At 37.5% G+C, this 17,159-nt stretch overlaps 1 protein-coding gene across 6 annotated transcripts in view; it reads left to right on the forward strand.

Moving 5' to 3' along the window:
• Positions 1–17,159, forward strand: part of MEF2A (myocyte enhancer factor 2A) — a 153,327-nt gene that overhangs the window by 122,053 nt on the left and 14,115 nt on the right. For 5 of the 6 annotated variants that reach the window (XM_077762386.1, XM_077762384.1, XM_077762381.1 and 2 more), the window contains one exon: positions 8,108–8,295. In XM_077762386.1, coding sequence (XP_077618512.1) covers positions 8,108–8,295 — 188 coding nt within the window. The remainder of the gene's footprint in view (positions 1–8,107; positions 8,296–17,159) is intronic. The other variant, XM_077762385.1, reaches the window with a different exon arrangement.

Genomic DNA, 17,159 nt, shown 5'->3' on the forward strand with positions numbered 1-17,159 from the left:
TATCCTAACTTGTTTTCAACAATGGTCCCCTTTTGGTTTAGTAGTTTGGAAGATTAGTTTAAACTCATTTTTCCCTAAATAAAGCCTTTATGAATGAAAAGATTAAAGAGTTAAAATTCCCAGAGAAATTCAGAAGAAAAAGTATTAAAAGGTATGGGTATGGTGTTTTTTTTAAATTTTTTTTTTAAAGTTTTATTTATTTTGAGAGAGCGAGAACATGACTAGGGGAGGGGCAGAGAGAGGGAGAGAGAGAATCTCCAGCAGGCTCTGCTGTCAAGTCTCCCTGTGTACACAGGGCTCGAACTCATGAACCATGAGATGATCTGAGGTGAAATCAAGAGTCAGATACTTAACCAACTGAGCCACCCAGGCGCCCCATGTTTTCTAGTCTGTATTTTTCAAGGTATGTTTCTTGGAACTATATGAGAAAAAGGATTTATTTATATGTTTGACAAACCTTGTGCTAAATGAAACTAAACAGCTTTCTTCACTGTAGGACATACAGAACCTTTAAAATGCTAACCTGTTTTGTGAATCCTTAAACTTAGTGTATAAATATGGTTACTCAAAGTGATTTTGTAATTGAACTTTTCATTTATTTTTCCTTACGAAAAAGCGTTTTTCATAATTAGTGCCACATAAACATTTTGGGAAATATTGCTTCTGATCTTAATACGATACATAGAAAAAGCACTTTTGAGCAATGAAAACTTACATAAGTTGAAATTAAAGTTGAGGTTTATTAAAGACCAGCAAGAGCACCATCAGGCTTGTGCTGTGTCAATAGCAGAGCTGTTCACTGGGACCAACCCTTGCACCGAAGACAGTTAGAAATGCTAGGCAAAATATTTTTAAAATCTGCATGAAGCATTTGAGGACTAACAAGATAATGAAGAATTACTGGCTCAAAGTCCAGGAAATGACAGAGACAGAGACCTCAGGAGGATGAGCCCAACATTTATGATGACTTTTCCTCAGGTGGTATTTGTCACTTCCACAGTGGGGTGCTTCAGAAGCGGAGGATGACAGCCTCAGAAACCCAGGAGGATGGAGAGATCAAAGTTCAGGGTCTACAAAGATGTGGGAGGGTTCTGTGTGCTCTTGTCACTCTGTATTGAGACCCCAAAGGGCGGGACCATGGAAGTAGAGTAAGTCAGAGGTTAACAATTCCTTGCAGTAGCTACGGCATCCCACTGTCTAAAGCTGGAGTGTGGTCATCTATGCTTATAGTACAGAATAAGCATTCTTTTCAATATTTCTGTTCTTTTGCATTAAAAAAATTTTTTTGTATATGAAAAATGACCCCATGCTAGGCCGCAAAAACAATCAGCAAATTCGGAGAATTTAATCATATGGAGATAAACTCTCTGATGGCAAAATAATTCAGCTAACAACCAATATCCAAAGATGGTTGTTTAAAATGAATATTCTATATGTAATCTGTATAATAGCTTACTGTGGCAGTCCAGGCTTAGAGACTTGCAATGAACCACTTCCAGATAGCTTCACTTCACCTTTAAATTGTAACATTTTTACTGATACTGTCATTTTCAAATGCATAATATTTTTATAGATGAACCTTCCATTTGTCTTATTTTAATTTTTGTTGAGTCTGATGCTCTCCAAAAAGTCGGATGCTTCAGGCCCGTGTCAGATTGAAAACAGAAGCATCCTTGAACTTCTTAATTTAAGCATTGAACAAACTCAGGATAGGGAAGGATGTCAACCAGGAAACCCGAAGAAGCCTAACCATGAAAGGAATCTTCGTTCATCAAAAACACCATGAAGAGAATGAAAAGGCAAGACAGAGTGGGAAAATACAGGATGTGTGTGTGTGTATAAAGTAAACAGAAGGCTTTTTAAGAATACAAGTCATCATGAAAAAGAAAACCAGATTTTTAAAAATGTGCATGAGAACACAAACATTTCACAAGAGAAGCTATCCAGGTATCTAGTAAACATGTGACAAGATGCTCATTCTTACAGAGAACAAACTGAGGGTGGCTGGCAGGGTGTTGGGTGGGGGGAAGGGCTAACGGGGTGAGGGGCATTAAGGAGGACACTTGGGATGAGCACTGGGTATTATATTTAAGTGATGAATCACTCAGTTCTGTTCCTGAAATTACTATTGCACTGTATGTTAATTCACTTGGATTTAGATTTTAAAAAATAAATTAAAAACAAAAGAGCTGTTAATTCTCAGTAACCAAGGAAATGCAAAGTTAAAACCACAGATAGCGTTATACACCTAACAGAATGGCCTTAGCAGAATAGGCAGATAATACCAAGTGTTGACAAGCTCTGGAAAAATTCAAACTTCCGTATGCTGATGATGGCAGTACAGATTGGTGCAGCCATTTTGACATTATGTACTAAAGGTATAGACGTGTGTATTGTACAACCCACCATTTTTACTCATCCTTATATACTGTAGAGAAATGCATGTTTATACCATCAGCACCACGAGATAGGTAAAGGAATGTGCATGGCATTTTTTGTTATAGCCAACACTAGAAATGGTCCAAATTTCTATCAATAGAACAAATAAATAAAGTGATAGTACATTTATATGAAAAAATACTATACTGCAACAAAAAGGAAGACATGACAGCAGTAATTAACAATGTGGATGAATTTATCAAACTATAATGAGTGAGAGACAATAGATGCGAATACAGAATGGTTCCATCCAAATAAAGTTTGAAAAGCAGGCGTGCAAAATTACAGTGATAAGGATGCACGTATAGATAGTTGGTAAAACTATAAAGAAAAACAAGTTCCTAAAAAATCACAGTACTAGTTACTTTGGGTAGGTGGACAATAGGGATGTTTTGGGGGAGCCCAATCATAGACTTTGGGGTTTTGGCAATATTCTTTCTCCTGACCTAATAGGTACGTGAATGTTCACTTTCTGGAAAGTCCTTTTTTTTTTTTTTTTATGAATATAATTTATTTTCAAATTGGCTTACGTACAACACCCAGTGCTCATCCTAACAGGTGCCCTCCTCAGTGCCCGTCACCCGTTTTCCCTCTCCCCCACGCCCCCAGATAAGTTCTTGATCTTTATTGTTTTTGTTTTGTCCACTGTTCTGTATTATGTGTTACATTAATACAAGTTTTTAAAATAAACAATACATTTGATTTTAAAAAGGAATTATAAACCACAAATGTGGAGGTACTTTTAAAATTATGAAAGAATGTGTAATGTACGTAGTTGTTATACTATTAATTCCAAAATCTAGAGAGAAAAAATTCACACACACACACACCCTGTCCCTGTCCCTGTCCCTGTCCCTCTCCCCATACTCAGAAAGACTCCGCAGTCTTTTGAAGTCTCTGGGTGTTCTTGCCTGCACGTGGCACTAGATGTGCAGCCCCGTCTTGAGATCAGGAAGCAAGTCGGTGTAAAAGGACAGGCCACCAAACCTAGGATGGCAGAGGGAAAAGCTGGAAAGGTCTGGGTCTGCTACACTGAGCTGCTAAAGCCACTAAGCCTGCAACCACTTTCCCCCCAGTTTTCTGTGAGACAAAAATTTTCTCATTCTTAAGAGAAAAAGTAAGGTAAAATACAAGTCACAAGTAGGGGAATATTTAATAAGTGAATAAGCATTTATGTACCTAAATGAAAGAAAGAAATCAACTTCAGTTTTAAAAATTGAAAGGATGTATCAGATTTAAATAAAAATGGCAAAGAAAAACAACTTACTAAGTGCCAACTATTACCACTTTTTTATTATGACATGGAGAGCTGATGAAGGGATTGTGAAACTGATGATCTCATATGTGCTTATGGCATCGTAACAGTCTTTCAAGAAAGATTCTGGCAAGGTGTTTCAGTAGTCATAAAGATGTTTATGTCTCTGAGCCCACTAATCCCATTTCTGGGACTCTCTCCTGAAGAATAAACTAGAATATGCAAAGGTTCACTGCAACATTATTTATAGTAGTGAACCATAGGAAGAAACCAACATTCAACAGTATGAAAATCATATAAGTTCAGATTTTCAACTGAATTCATTTTGAGTTGTGATTTAAAACTATGCAAAAAAAATATTCTTATGGAAAATACAAAGGAGCGGAAATCCAAACTGATTATCATAGTTATGTTGGGATGGTGGAAATAGGAGTTTTCCCTCTCATCTTACAGTTTTTAAATTTTCTATGATGCGGTATTGATACAGTAACTCCAGTCATAAAACTTTTATTCTAGTAAATGAATTAGAGCATTCATTTGTTTTTCCTTGTAACGTGATAATTTTTTGTCTTCAGCCTATGTCATTGTCCAAGTAAAACCAGTGTTGTATGTACTGTAAATTGTGGCCATCTTTCATAGTGGCAATCTGATTTGGCTTACTAGATACATTTCTCTACTGAAAATTTACATTTAATACTTAGATAATTTGTAGTTCATATGACTTCAGAAACTGCTTTTAACTTTTGGGCTTGTGTTTAAAGATCAAGCATAGAATCAAGTCTCTGATCTCCAGAAATTTCACTTTTTAAAAACATGCTGAGAAAGAGAAAAAATATGTATCAGAATAGAAATAGAAGGGCTCAAGAAGCTCTTGGAATTGTTTATGGATGAGTGAAGATAATATGTAAGAGCTTGCAGAGTAGCAGAGGCAGCGGCAGTGAAAGAGAAGATGGATGAAGTGAAAAACATTGTAAAGAATAAAAAGGCTTAAACTCTGTGGAAGTGGGATGGGAGTGAGGGGGGATGGCGGTAGTGTAGGGGTTTAGAACAGGTTGTATTGGAGATGACAGCAGCGTATCTGGGGGAAAAGGTCACCATGTGGTTGCTGGTGGACTTGAGATATGAAGCAGAAGCAGAGATTTAAGAGGTATATTGAGGCAGTGGTTAAAGCCGGGGTGGGATGGGGTGCAGTGCATGAAGTCTCTGGAGGAGGGGGGCCTCTTTGGGGCTGTGCACTAGGGATAGATTGAGAGGGAGAACACAGTATGCAGGAAGAGAAGCAGCAGAGTTCAATGAGCATTGTAGATTGTAAATTTCTAATGGACAGAATCCATGTTATCCTATAGGAATTATCGCTGAATCAAATAAATATGTCATCAAGTTATTTTTGTCATTGATGATTTTAAAACTCATGAGCTTTTTTACTTTTAGAAATTTCATTCAACTTTTCACAAAAGATATAATTGAATAATCAGCCAAAACTTTGTCAGGTTTTATGAGAACTTATCAAATATGATAAAATCATTTCTTGAACCTTTGCTTTGGATAGTTTTCCAGAATCTTTTGAGGTTTTCAAAATCCTTTGTATAGGAGTGCAATTTCTGAATTTGATTCATAGTAATAAGACATTAATGGCATCACTGTCTACACTTTAGCCCTGAAAGAGTAGAATTAAGGACATGGAGTGCTTTCTAGCCACTTGAATGCATTATTTCAGCTGATATGATACTCTGAAATGTGAGCCAGACTGATATAATTGAATGATATGCCTCAGAGCTATAGGATCATAAGTGAGATTACCTTTGTTAAGTTTCAGGAGATATTGGTATGCAGTTTGCTCAAGAACATTTCTATCATGTATTATGTCAGGGCATAATTTAACTTAATACCTGAAAACACATTTTAATAATAATCACATTAAATTGGGTTTATTCATTTAGAATTGGTACTGTAATTCTTAAATTTTTGGACTATGGCAAGATGAGTTATATACTGAAAGTATCTGCTTCAAAAATCTATCTCAACGATAGCTTCATTTTTGTCATAAAAAGTGAATAGGAGGTGAAAAGTGTATTAAGATTCTAAAAGTCACAAATAGTGCATATAAGGTTATCATGTTTCAGGCTGGCAAGTTACCCAACACTTACATCATCCTGTAATAATTATCTGCTGCAGACTCCGACTTTACACTAAGAAATACCATGCTTTTAGATTCTCTTCACTCTGGGTGGCAGTGGTATTATATGTAGCTTTTCAGCACCATAGACTCCACATGGGAAAAGAGTATTAGAGCTTCCTGATAATACATTCTTCTAAATTATCCTCGAATCATCTTGTAATGTGTTTGAGAAGAAATACTGCTTTACCCTTCAGATTTGAGTACAAATCAAGTAAATAAGAATCTTCTAAATGTTATCAAAGAGATTACAAATGTATATTTGTGCCTGTTAATTAAGAGAAACGTTATTCTGTCCTTGTTAATCTAACATTCTATTAGTTTCTATTACACTTTTCTATTTTTGAACAATTATCTGATAAGCATTTTTTATTCAGATGACTTGCTTAGCAGTTACCTCTGCCCAGGGCATGGATGAGCTCTACTCCACAGGGGATGGCCTGGTGAAGAGATTGTTTAACAGCACTGCTTTCTGAAGCCTAACAGAATACAGGAATTGCTCTCTGGGGTGTGGAAAGGCGATTCGGCCCAGATTTAGTACATGCTGCTTCAAGATAATGGAAGCAGAATGCAGGAAATAGCCTCATAAGGTTAACTGAAATACCAGTCCCCACAGCAAAATTAAATCACATAAATGAATTAAAACTGGTGTCACTTGGTACAAGTTTCAGAGAAAGCAGGAGGATTGGAGGAGAGTGAGGTGGGGGGCAGAGAAAACACGGATCGTCTGGAATCCTGACATTTTGAGTGACAGCTGCCACAGAGATACAGGCCAGTTCCCAAGGGCCACACCTCACCCCTGCTTTCATTGGCCCTTGAAAATGTACTGGTCAGGATCCAATAAAGTTGATTATATTGCATTGTCAAACATCAGTTTTTAGTTACTCATATAAATAATTCACCCAAATAACATGTTTTTCAAACTCTGAATATGTTATAAGCATCAATTTTCTTCAGCTGTTTATCTTCAAGAACTTAATCCATCTCTTTCTAGTTATATTTTTTAAATTTTAGAATTTCCCAATCTTTTGATGAGTTGCCTCTAGTCATTATAATACTGTTTCTGAAAATGTTTTATGATCCACCAAACACTGTATGGTTAAAATGGTTTTAAATATTTCTGTTCCATTCAAGAAACTTTAGTAGATTTAAAATGTTCTGATAACCCAATACAAATGCTTTTAAAGTGAAAAACGTAATACATAATTGTTTTTTGTTATTAACTCATTGCAGTTCTTTGAGACCCTTTTGCTTCTTGCCATACAGTCTTCTCAGGGTACAGTTCTTTCTCTGTCTGCTTTTTCCTCATTCTGGCTTCCTTCTGAGTCTCAAAATGGCTCGAGAATAAAATGCTTCCTCAGTTGTACTTGGAGGAATGCAGGAGCTTCCCTTACCACCATATAATAGCTTTTTTACTTTGGATCTTATTGGACATTCCTGGATCCCCTCACTGTGATGAGGGAGAATGCCTCCGTGCATACTCATTGGCTTCGCTTGGACTTCTTGCCAAGCAGTGATTGAAGTGGAGTCAGCCCACCCAAAGCACATGATTGTTACCCAGGAGGACTAGGATGACCTCTTACATCTGTCTTGTAGCTCACCTGATGCCCAGAAGTACTGTATATATAGAACATACACCACAATGTATCCATTTCCTTATTTCCTCTAATAGAGATAGTTCTTTCAGGGAAAGTTGAAAAGTAGGAATAAGATGATTAAAGTCAAACAGACCACAAATATCTACTGCCACATTTACAGCCAAAGAAATGGAGCCAGTAGCAGTAGAGCAATAAGGAACAGGTACTTGGTGAACCTGAAGCAGTGCTTCAAGTGCTCAGGAAGCTGTGGTAAACGAGTTGCCCTGGTCGCTAGTTCAGCCCCGGAACTAGTAGGAGTGCCTCAGCCACAGGGATGAATGACTAGGCTGGTCTTGGGCGGTTTCTTAAAATAGCTGCATTATCTCAGTCACCCAATAGGAGATGCCTTGTGTTTTAAGTATCTCTCAGTAGGTCCAAGCAGACTGGAAAAAAGAAACAGAAGTCTTAAGTTTTACACATATTTCAGATTTGAGTTGATCTTCTTGGTTATTTGGGTTGCTTTTGTTTGTTTTTGCACTACTACTGAGTTGTGTTATAAAATTTAGTTGTGACTAGTGCTAGGGAAAACTTGTTTCATATTTGTACCAGAGTATTTTGATGACTCTTTTCATGTTAATGAATGATATTTCCTTTTTCCAGGGAATGGATTTGTAAACTCCAGAGCTTCTCCAAATTTGATTGGAACTACTGGTGCAAACAGTTTAGGCAAAGTTATGCCCACAAAGTCTCCCCCTCCTCCAGGTGGCGGCAATCTTGGAATGAACAGTCGAAAACCAGATCTTCGAGTTGTCATCCCTCCTTCAAGCAAGGGCATGATGCCTCCCTTGGTACATTAATTTTTTTCTTCGCCTTCATTCTTTGAAACCCATTTTATACAGCCAGTCTTTGTTTTACTTTGTAAATTTCTGTACTTCCATAGAATCTAGACCCTTCCCTAATGAATGTTTCTATTTGAAGTTAGTGTTTGAAGAGACAAAGCTATTTTTTAAATACACAGAAATCAGATTGTAGAACAACAGGATGTAAATATGCTGAGTGGTTCTTTAAAGTTAAAGCTAAATAAGGAGAGGTTGTTGTGTGTAATTTTAGTTTTACCAGGCAGGGATCTTTGCTCAGAGATCCCATCACCAAGTTTATAAGTTAAACCTGACTTAAGTCTTTCTTCTCTGTACTTTGCATATTTTCAGTAATCGATTACACATGGTTTTCTGTAGGAGAAACACTAAATCAAGTTATGAGAAAATTCTACATACCAAAGAGAACCATTGCAGAATAGGGAACAGTGCATCAAACTTGAAGGAGTTATTCTCCAAATGATTTTTGTTTATTCTTTCTCAGATCACCTTCCCATTTAATTCTGTAAAGAATACAGTTCTCCCCACCCCAATCCTTAGAATTGTCTTCATAGTTCCAGCCTCATATGCTTTTTAATCCTATATTTGTGAAGAAGAGGAGAGTATATATATCCCTCTTGGCTCCTTATAGAAAAAATTAGAATACATATGCAAGTTTTAAAAACCATTCTTTATATCACAGTTATTTGACTAACAGTGTGATGTGCAAGGTGTTTTTTCTGCGGTACAGCTGCTAAACTCACTATTGGATTTTTTGCTAACTGAAAGTTGATGCTATCGGGCTTTAGATAATAATTCTACATATGTATAATGCTCTGTAGATTCCCAAACATCTTCCTATGCACTGTCCTATTTGATTCTCAATTATAATGTAATTTTGGCTAGATAGAGATGAGGAAACTAGGGGAGAGGTTAGTACTTGTCCACGGTAATACCAAACAGAGCCAGGGCCAAAAGTTTTAAGTCAGGAAACAAACAAGTACTTTTTCATATGGAGATAGAAAGCTGGAGACCAGCTCCCAGCCTTAAGGTGAGAATGAGGACAGACAGGTTCACAATTCTCCTTGCATAGATCGTAGTCCTGGGTTTCATGGCAAACAAATGGCCCAGGCTCTAGGGAGAGGACATTCGAGCAACTGACGTACCTGAGTGAGACACGGGTAACAAGAGTTAAGCTCAGACAACTGGTGAACTGTTGGAGGCTGAGTGTTCGCTGGCAGGACAGTAAAAAGCCCCGAGGGCTGTGATAGAGGAGTCGGAGTTCCCTTACAGGCTTCTTCTCTGTGAACCCACTGGGTGCTTGCACAAGAGACTGGGGATAACCAGAAAAAGTCTCCTCTGTAGCATTTAAGTGGGAAAGGGGATGAGCAGCCACCACACTAGGGTAAAAAGCTTTGCCTGGGCCCTTTTCCCCTTTCTCTCCTATGGACCAGAAGTCTGTGAGACGAACAACAGAAGATGTCACCCTGAGGCACTGGTGACCTCCCATTGTATCTGGAGAAATGGAGATGGAAAAAGATCTCAGCCCATGGTGGAGGAGCAGGAGCAATGCCAGGAGCAGCGCGGGGTGACTGGTGACCGGGACCTGGAAGCGCCGCAGCCTGCGGCACAGCACCAGCCGGGGAAGGCTTCATTCTGAGAATGGAGCAGTCACTGGGGTAAACAAAACAGCCAGTGACAAACCAACGCTCACTTCCTCCTGGAAGGATTTGAGACCCATGGTGGATGTCCTGAAGCTCATCCCCAGCCCAGTTCTTAATTAAAGTAACTCAAATCAGGCTGTAAAGACCTAGCCAGAGGAAGGACCTTTAGGTCAGTGGAATTACCTGAACTGCAATACAGAGAGAGAGAAGAGTGAAAATAACAATAAAGACAACAACAGAACAAAGCCTCCAAGAGCTATAGCCTTTTATCAGGTAGTTAAATATATTTGTAATTAGACTTGCAAAAAGAAGAGAGAACAGAGCAGAAGAAATATTTAGAGAAATAATAACAACACCAAGTAGGACAAGTCCACACACATTCAGACCACTAAAAGCAAAAGACAAAGAGGAAAAATCTTTAAGACAGCCAGAGGAGAGAGACAGAGGAAAAAGATTAAGAATTTATAGCGTACTTCAGAAACCATGCAAGAACAGTGGAGTAACAGTGCTGAAATCCAAAACAAAACCACCCCAACCTAGAACTCTGTGTCCAGCAAAAATCTTTTAAAAATGGAAAAGAAAAACTTCCTCAAACAAAAAATATAGAGAATGTATTGCCAGCAGACCTACTGTACAAGAAATGCTAAAGGAAGGCCTTCAGCAGAAGGAATATGATACCAGCGAAAACTTGGATCTCTACGAAGCAATAAAGAACAATGGAAATGAAATGAGTGAAGATAAAATAATCTTATAAACATTTTATTTTAGAACAATTTTAAATTTATACAAAGACAGTATAGAAAGTTCTCATCTCCACACCCAATGTCTCTGATTGTTGACATCTTGCATTAGCTGACAAGTCAGTATTGATACACTGTTATTAACTGAAATCTACACTTTATTCAGATATCCTTAGTTTTAACTACATGTATTTTCTGTTCTTGGGTCGCATCCAGGGCACCACGTTACATTTAGTAGTCGTGTCTTCTTAGGCTCCTCTTGGTTGTAATAGCTTCTAAGACTTGACTTGCTTTAATGACCTTGATAGTTTTGAGAAGTACTAGTCAAGTATTTTGTAGAATGCTTCTCAATTGAGATTTTTTTCTCATGATTAGACTGGGGTCATTGGTTTCAGGGAGGAAGGCCACAGTGGTAAAGTGCCAGTTTTATCACATCATATCTATCATTATGGATAGTTACTACTGACAGTAACCTTGGTCACTTTGCTGATGTGGTGTCCTATGGGTTTCTCTGCTGCAAAGTTACTTTTCTTCCTTTCCATATTGTCCTTCTTGGAAGGAAGTCCCTATGCAAAGTCCATACTTAAGGAGTAGAGAGAGAGGCTCTAACTTCTTGAGGGCAGAGTATCTATATAAATTATTTGGAGTTCTTCTCTACAGATGACTTTAATTTGTTTAATAATTTATATTAACATGGGCTTCTGGACATCTATACTTTGGGTTATAATACTCCTAAATCCCGTGAATACCTAATTCTAACAATACTTTTGCTCACATTGTTCCAGCTTTAGCTATTGAGGACTGGTTGGGTGGTTCCTATGCCTCTCTCACACAGCCATCCTCCTGACGTTTTTTTGGTTGGGGGAGTAGAGGGAGTTGCTTTGAAATTTTTTGGTTAGTACAAAATGCTCTAGGCTCATCCTGTATATTTCCTCCAAAGAACTTTGGCTCCTTTTATTGGAGAATGGTATTAGAAACCAAAATCTGGGCATTTTCCTTGTTTAAAATTGCTACAAAAGATCACCAACAGAAAAAGAGAGCAAAAACAGTGGGAATGAATTTTGTGCTTCTAGCGCATGTAAAAATAAAATACATGGAAACAAAAGACAGACAAATTGTAAATATACTATTGTAAGCCCTTACCCTTCACCTAACACGGTATCTATTTAAAGGTGATCACTAGAGAAAACATAGCATGCAAACATTAACCATAAGAAGGCTAGTATAGTCATAATGATTCTAGACAATGTGGACTTTACAGTAAGGAATATTATCAGTGATAAAGAAGGACAGCACACTGGGGCATCTGGGTGGCTCGGCCAGTTAGGCGTCCGACTTCAGCTCAGGTCATGATGTCACAGTCTGTGAGTTCAAGTCCCATGTCAGGCTCTGTGCTGACAGCTCAGAGCCTGGAGCCCACTTCACGTTCTGGGTGTCTCTCTCTCTCTCTCTCTCTCTCTCTCTCTCTCTCTCTCTTTCTGCCCTCCCCTGCTCTCGCTCTGCCTCACTCTCTCTAAAAAATAAACAATAAAAATTATTTTAAAAAAGGACAGCACACAGTCCAATTTCCAAAAAATAAGTATCTATAATTATGCACCTGAAAGTAGACCTTATAAACTTATAAACCAAAAATTGATAGACTTAAAAGGTGAAATAGAAAAATCCACAACTGTACTTGGAAATGTGTACGTTCTTCTCTCCATAACTGCTAGAGCAAGTAGGCGGAGAGACCTGTAGGGACCTAGGTGACCTGAGCAGTACTCCACCAGCCTGACCTAAGAGACGTCGATGGAACACAACAGCAGAACATACATTTTTCTTAAGGGCCCTTGGAACATTCACCAAGGTAGACCCATTTCCTGAGCCATAAAGTTAACCTCAAAATTTTTCGAAGATTTGAAATCATACAGATCATATTCTCTGATCATGATGAAATCCACAATAGAAAGGAAAAATCGTTATATATTTAGAAATTTACTCACTTCTAGGGTGCCTCGGTGGCTCTGTCAGTTGAAACATCCAACTCTTGATTTTGATTCAGGTCATGATCTCATGGTTTTTGAGATCAACCACCACATTGGGCTCTGCGCTGACAGCATGGAGCCTACTTGGGATCCTCTCTGCCCCTCCCCAGCTTGCACACACTCTCTCTCAAAATAAACTTTAAAAAGAGAAAGAAACACACTTTTAAATAATCCATGGGTCAAAGAGGAAATCTCAGGAGAAATTATAAAGTACATACATAGAACCTATCAAAACTTGGGGACTAGCAAGAGTATTGTTGAGAGGAAAATTTATAGATTAGAGGTTCATATTAGAAAAGAGGAAAGTACCAAGTTAGTAAGCTTTTACTTAAACTCAAAAAAGAAGAACAGACTTAACCCAAAGCAACCAGAAGAAAAGAAAAAGAACAGAAATTAATGAAATTTAAAATGGAAAAATAGTAGAGAAAAGCAGTAAAACCAAAGTGTGGTTTTTAGATTGCTAAACTTCTAGCCAAGTTGACCAAATTAAAAGAGAAGACATGAGTTATCACTATCAAGAATGACAGCAGTTACATAACTCAGAAAACACTAAGAGATAGTAAGGGCATATTACGAACAACTTTTCCAATAGATTTGATAGTTTAGATGATGCAAGCAAATTCCTTGAAAGATACAGACTACCAAACAATTACCAAACTCACTGAAGAAGAAATAACCTGAATAGTAAATATCTGTCAAGAAATTGAATTCCAAAAATGAAAACTCCAGATCCAGATGGTTTTACTGGCAAATTTTACCAAACACTTAATAAGTGATATCTATTCTACATAATCCTTCAGAAGAATAGAAGAGGAGGGACTGCTTCTCAACTCATTTTATTAGGCCAGCATGACCTCACTACAAAACCAGAATAAGGCATTACAAGAAAAGGAAATTTTACAAGCCAGTATCTCTCAGGATAAACTCCTCAGTGAAATGCTGGTAAATAAATTCATCAATGTATAAAAAAGCATAGTGTATCAAAACCAAGTGGTTTCGTCCCAGGAATACAAGGCTGATTATAAATTTGAAAAATCATCACTATGATTCACTGTAAACAGAATTCAGCATTTATTTATGATAAAAACAATTTTTCAGCAAACTAGGAAAAGATGGGAACATCTTTAACCTAATGAAGAACATCTACAAAAGTCCTACAACTAATATGCTTAATTAAAATAAAGGGAAAACATTGTATTTTATTAATTTAGGAATGAGGTACTGATGTCTATTCTCACCACTCATCTTCAGCATTGTACTGGAAGTCCAACCAAAACAGTAAAACTAGAAAAGTCAATAAAATGTATACAATTTGGGAAGGAAGTAATGAAACTGTCTCTACCCACAGAAGACATAACTATCTAAGTAGAAAAGCATAAAGAATCTAGAAAACCAAAACCAAAAAACAAAACCCAACCACCTGGGACCAATCAGTGAGTTTAGCAGGGTCATAGGGTACAAAGTCAATATATAAAAGTTGATTGTATTCTTAAAGCAATGAATAATTAGAGCTTGAAATTTTTTTTTTATTATAGTTTATTGTCAGGTTGGTTTCCATATAACACCCAGTGCTCATCCAAACAAGTGCCCTCCTCCATCACCCCTTTTCCCCTCTCCCCCAGCCCCCATCAACCCTCAGTTTGTTCTCAGTATTTAAGAGTCTCTTATGGTTTGCCTCCCTCCCCCTCCTTAACTTTTTTTTTCCCCTTTCCCTTCCCTATGGTCCTCTGTTAAGTTTCTCCTGTTCCACATATGAGTGAAAACATTTGGTATCTGTCTTTCTCTGCCTGACTTATTTCACTTAGCATAATACCCTCGAGTTCCATCCATGTTGCTAAAAATGGCCAGATTTCATTATTTCTCATTGCCGTGTAGTATTCCATTGTATAGATAAACCACATCTTGATCCATTTGTCAGTTGATGGACATTTAGACTCTTTCCATGATTTGACTATTGTTGAAATTTAAAAATCCCATTCAAATAGCACCAAAAATTAGAGAAATACTTAGATGAAAATCAGACAAAATGTGTTCATGTATTGCATGCTAAAACCTACAGAACAGTGTCACAAGAAATCAAAGGCTTTTATGAATAGATACGTTATGTTAATAGATTTGACTCAGCATTGTCAGTATGTCACTTTTTCCTAAATTGATCTATAGATTAAACCCAATCACAATGAAAATCACAGTAAGCTTTTTTATAGGTATCAATAAACCAATTCTAAAATATACATGGAAAGGCAAATGAACTGTAGCAACCAAAACAGTTTTGAAAAAGAACAAATAGGAAGACACTTCGTGGTTTCAAGAGCTGCTGTCAAGCATGGTAATCAAGAATGTGTGGTACAGGCACAGAGATGGGCACATAGATCAGTGGACAAAACGAGAGCCTAGAAAAGAGACCTACACAGATATATTCAGTTGGCTTTGGCAAATGCAGTGAAGCAATTCAGTGGAGCAGAGAGAGTTGGTATAACTAACTCTGTTGGAACAACTCAACATCCATATGCAAAAATAAAACCTCAAAGTAGGACTCCTACCTTATACAAAAATTAACTCAAAATGTATCATAGACTCACATGCAAAATACAAAACCCTACAACTTCTGGACAAAAACATCAGAAAAAAATTCAACACCAAGATCACGGTCCAAAAAGAAAGGTTTGATGTATTGATACTGATAATGATTGTACTGATAATCAGAATAGTTTCACTATCAAAAAAGTTTTACTCTGTGAAGGGCCCTATCCAGAGAATAAAAAGACAACCTACAGATTAGGAGACACTGTTTGCAAATCACATATCCAGTAAAGGACTTGCATCCAGAATGCTACAACTATACATCTGTTAGAATGGCTAAAATTTAAAAAAAATAAAATCATGGGGAATATAGTCAGTGATATTGTGATAGCGTTGTATGGTGACAGATGGTAGCTACACTTGTTAGCACAGCATCGCATATAGAGTTGTTGAATTCCTATGTTGAACACCTGAAACTAATGTAACATTCAGACAAAACCAAAATACTAAAAATGCCAAGTTCTGGCAAGGATGCAGGGCAGCAAGAACCCTCCCACGTTCATGCTTGGAAAGCAAAATTCATACACCACTCTGGAAAACAGATCAGCATCTTTTTATAAAGTTCAGTATATACTTGTCATACAACCAACAGTCCTCTCCTAGAGAATTTTCCCAAGTGAATTGAAAACCATATTTCTACAGAAATCTGCATTTTTCGTAATTGCCAAAACCTGAAAACAACCTAAATGTCCTTCTAGTAGATGAAGGATGGATGATATACACACTGTGGTACATCCAGATAAAGGAACACTGCTCAGCAATAAAAAAGGATGAGCTCTTTATTCAGAGCAATATAGATTCATCTTGAATGAATTTTGCTAAGTGAAAGAAGCTGGATCCGAAAGACTAGTATATGATTCCATTTATATTTCATTCTGGAAAATGCAAACCAGGTCAGTGGTTGTCAGGGATGGAGAGAGGAGTTGACTACAAAGGGAATTTGAGGTGAATTTGTGAGGTATTGGAACCATTCTATGATCCTGTGTTGTTAGATATACATATGAGTCTGTGCTTGTGTTAAAATCCATAAAAACTGTTCAATACAGAAAGTGACTTTTCCCATATGCACTTAAAAACCAGGATTCCAGGGAAACTGAAGACTGAATGCAGACTATGACACATGAATATAACTGTCACAAGTGGGTGACATGATGACACTGAAGGGCATGAGGGAGACAAGAGCTCCCAGTAACTTGGGAAACTTTTAATTCTAGATAGAACAAGAAAAATTGTAGGAAATCATTGTGTTCAAGATGGTAAATTTTGTTTTACACATACACACACACACACACACACACACACACACTCAAAACGGTGAATACATTATAGATAGAGAAAGCCAGGTTTCTCTTTTGGGAGGAGGAGAAGTTACAAATAAGCAAGGGGTATGGGGTTGGTGAACACAGTGAACCCTGTGTTTCTGGGTTGCAGTTGAAAGTTTCCATATGGGTTTTTTGGGGTGTTTTTTTTTTTTACCTCTAGAGATAGAGATAGAGGTGTATGTACACATGAATAGTATACAGCACATGTTTTCTAGCTCGCACTGCTGACACGCTCTTGAAGCAGTGACACGTGGTGACTGAGTACACCGAGTACTCAGATCTTTGTGTCTAAACATTCTCCAGCAGAGGGAATCAGGACTCGCCGGAGAAGTGATTGTAGAGCTAGGGTGACAAAATTTCAAGATGAGTCAGAGGTGCCAGAGGATAAAGAAGTGTAGGGAAAAGGTTACAGGAACCAGCCTTTCAGAAGAGTTCCCAGTGGTCAAAACCAGAACAGTTTAAGCAACAAAATGAGAAATAGTAGATTTGAATTACTACCCAAGGAATAAAAAAAAAAAAAAAAAA

Source organism: Crocuta crocuta, unplaced genomic scaffold, assembly GCF_008692635.1.
Source record: "Crocuta crocuta isolate KB4526 unplaced genomic scaffold, BGI_CrCroc_1.0 scaffold93, whole genome shotgun sequence".
Lineage (NCBI taxonomy): Eukaryota > Metazoa > Chordata > Mammalia > Carnivora > Hyaenidae > Crocuta > Crocuta crocuta.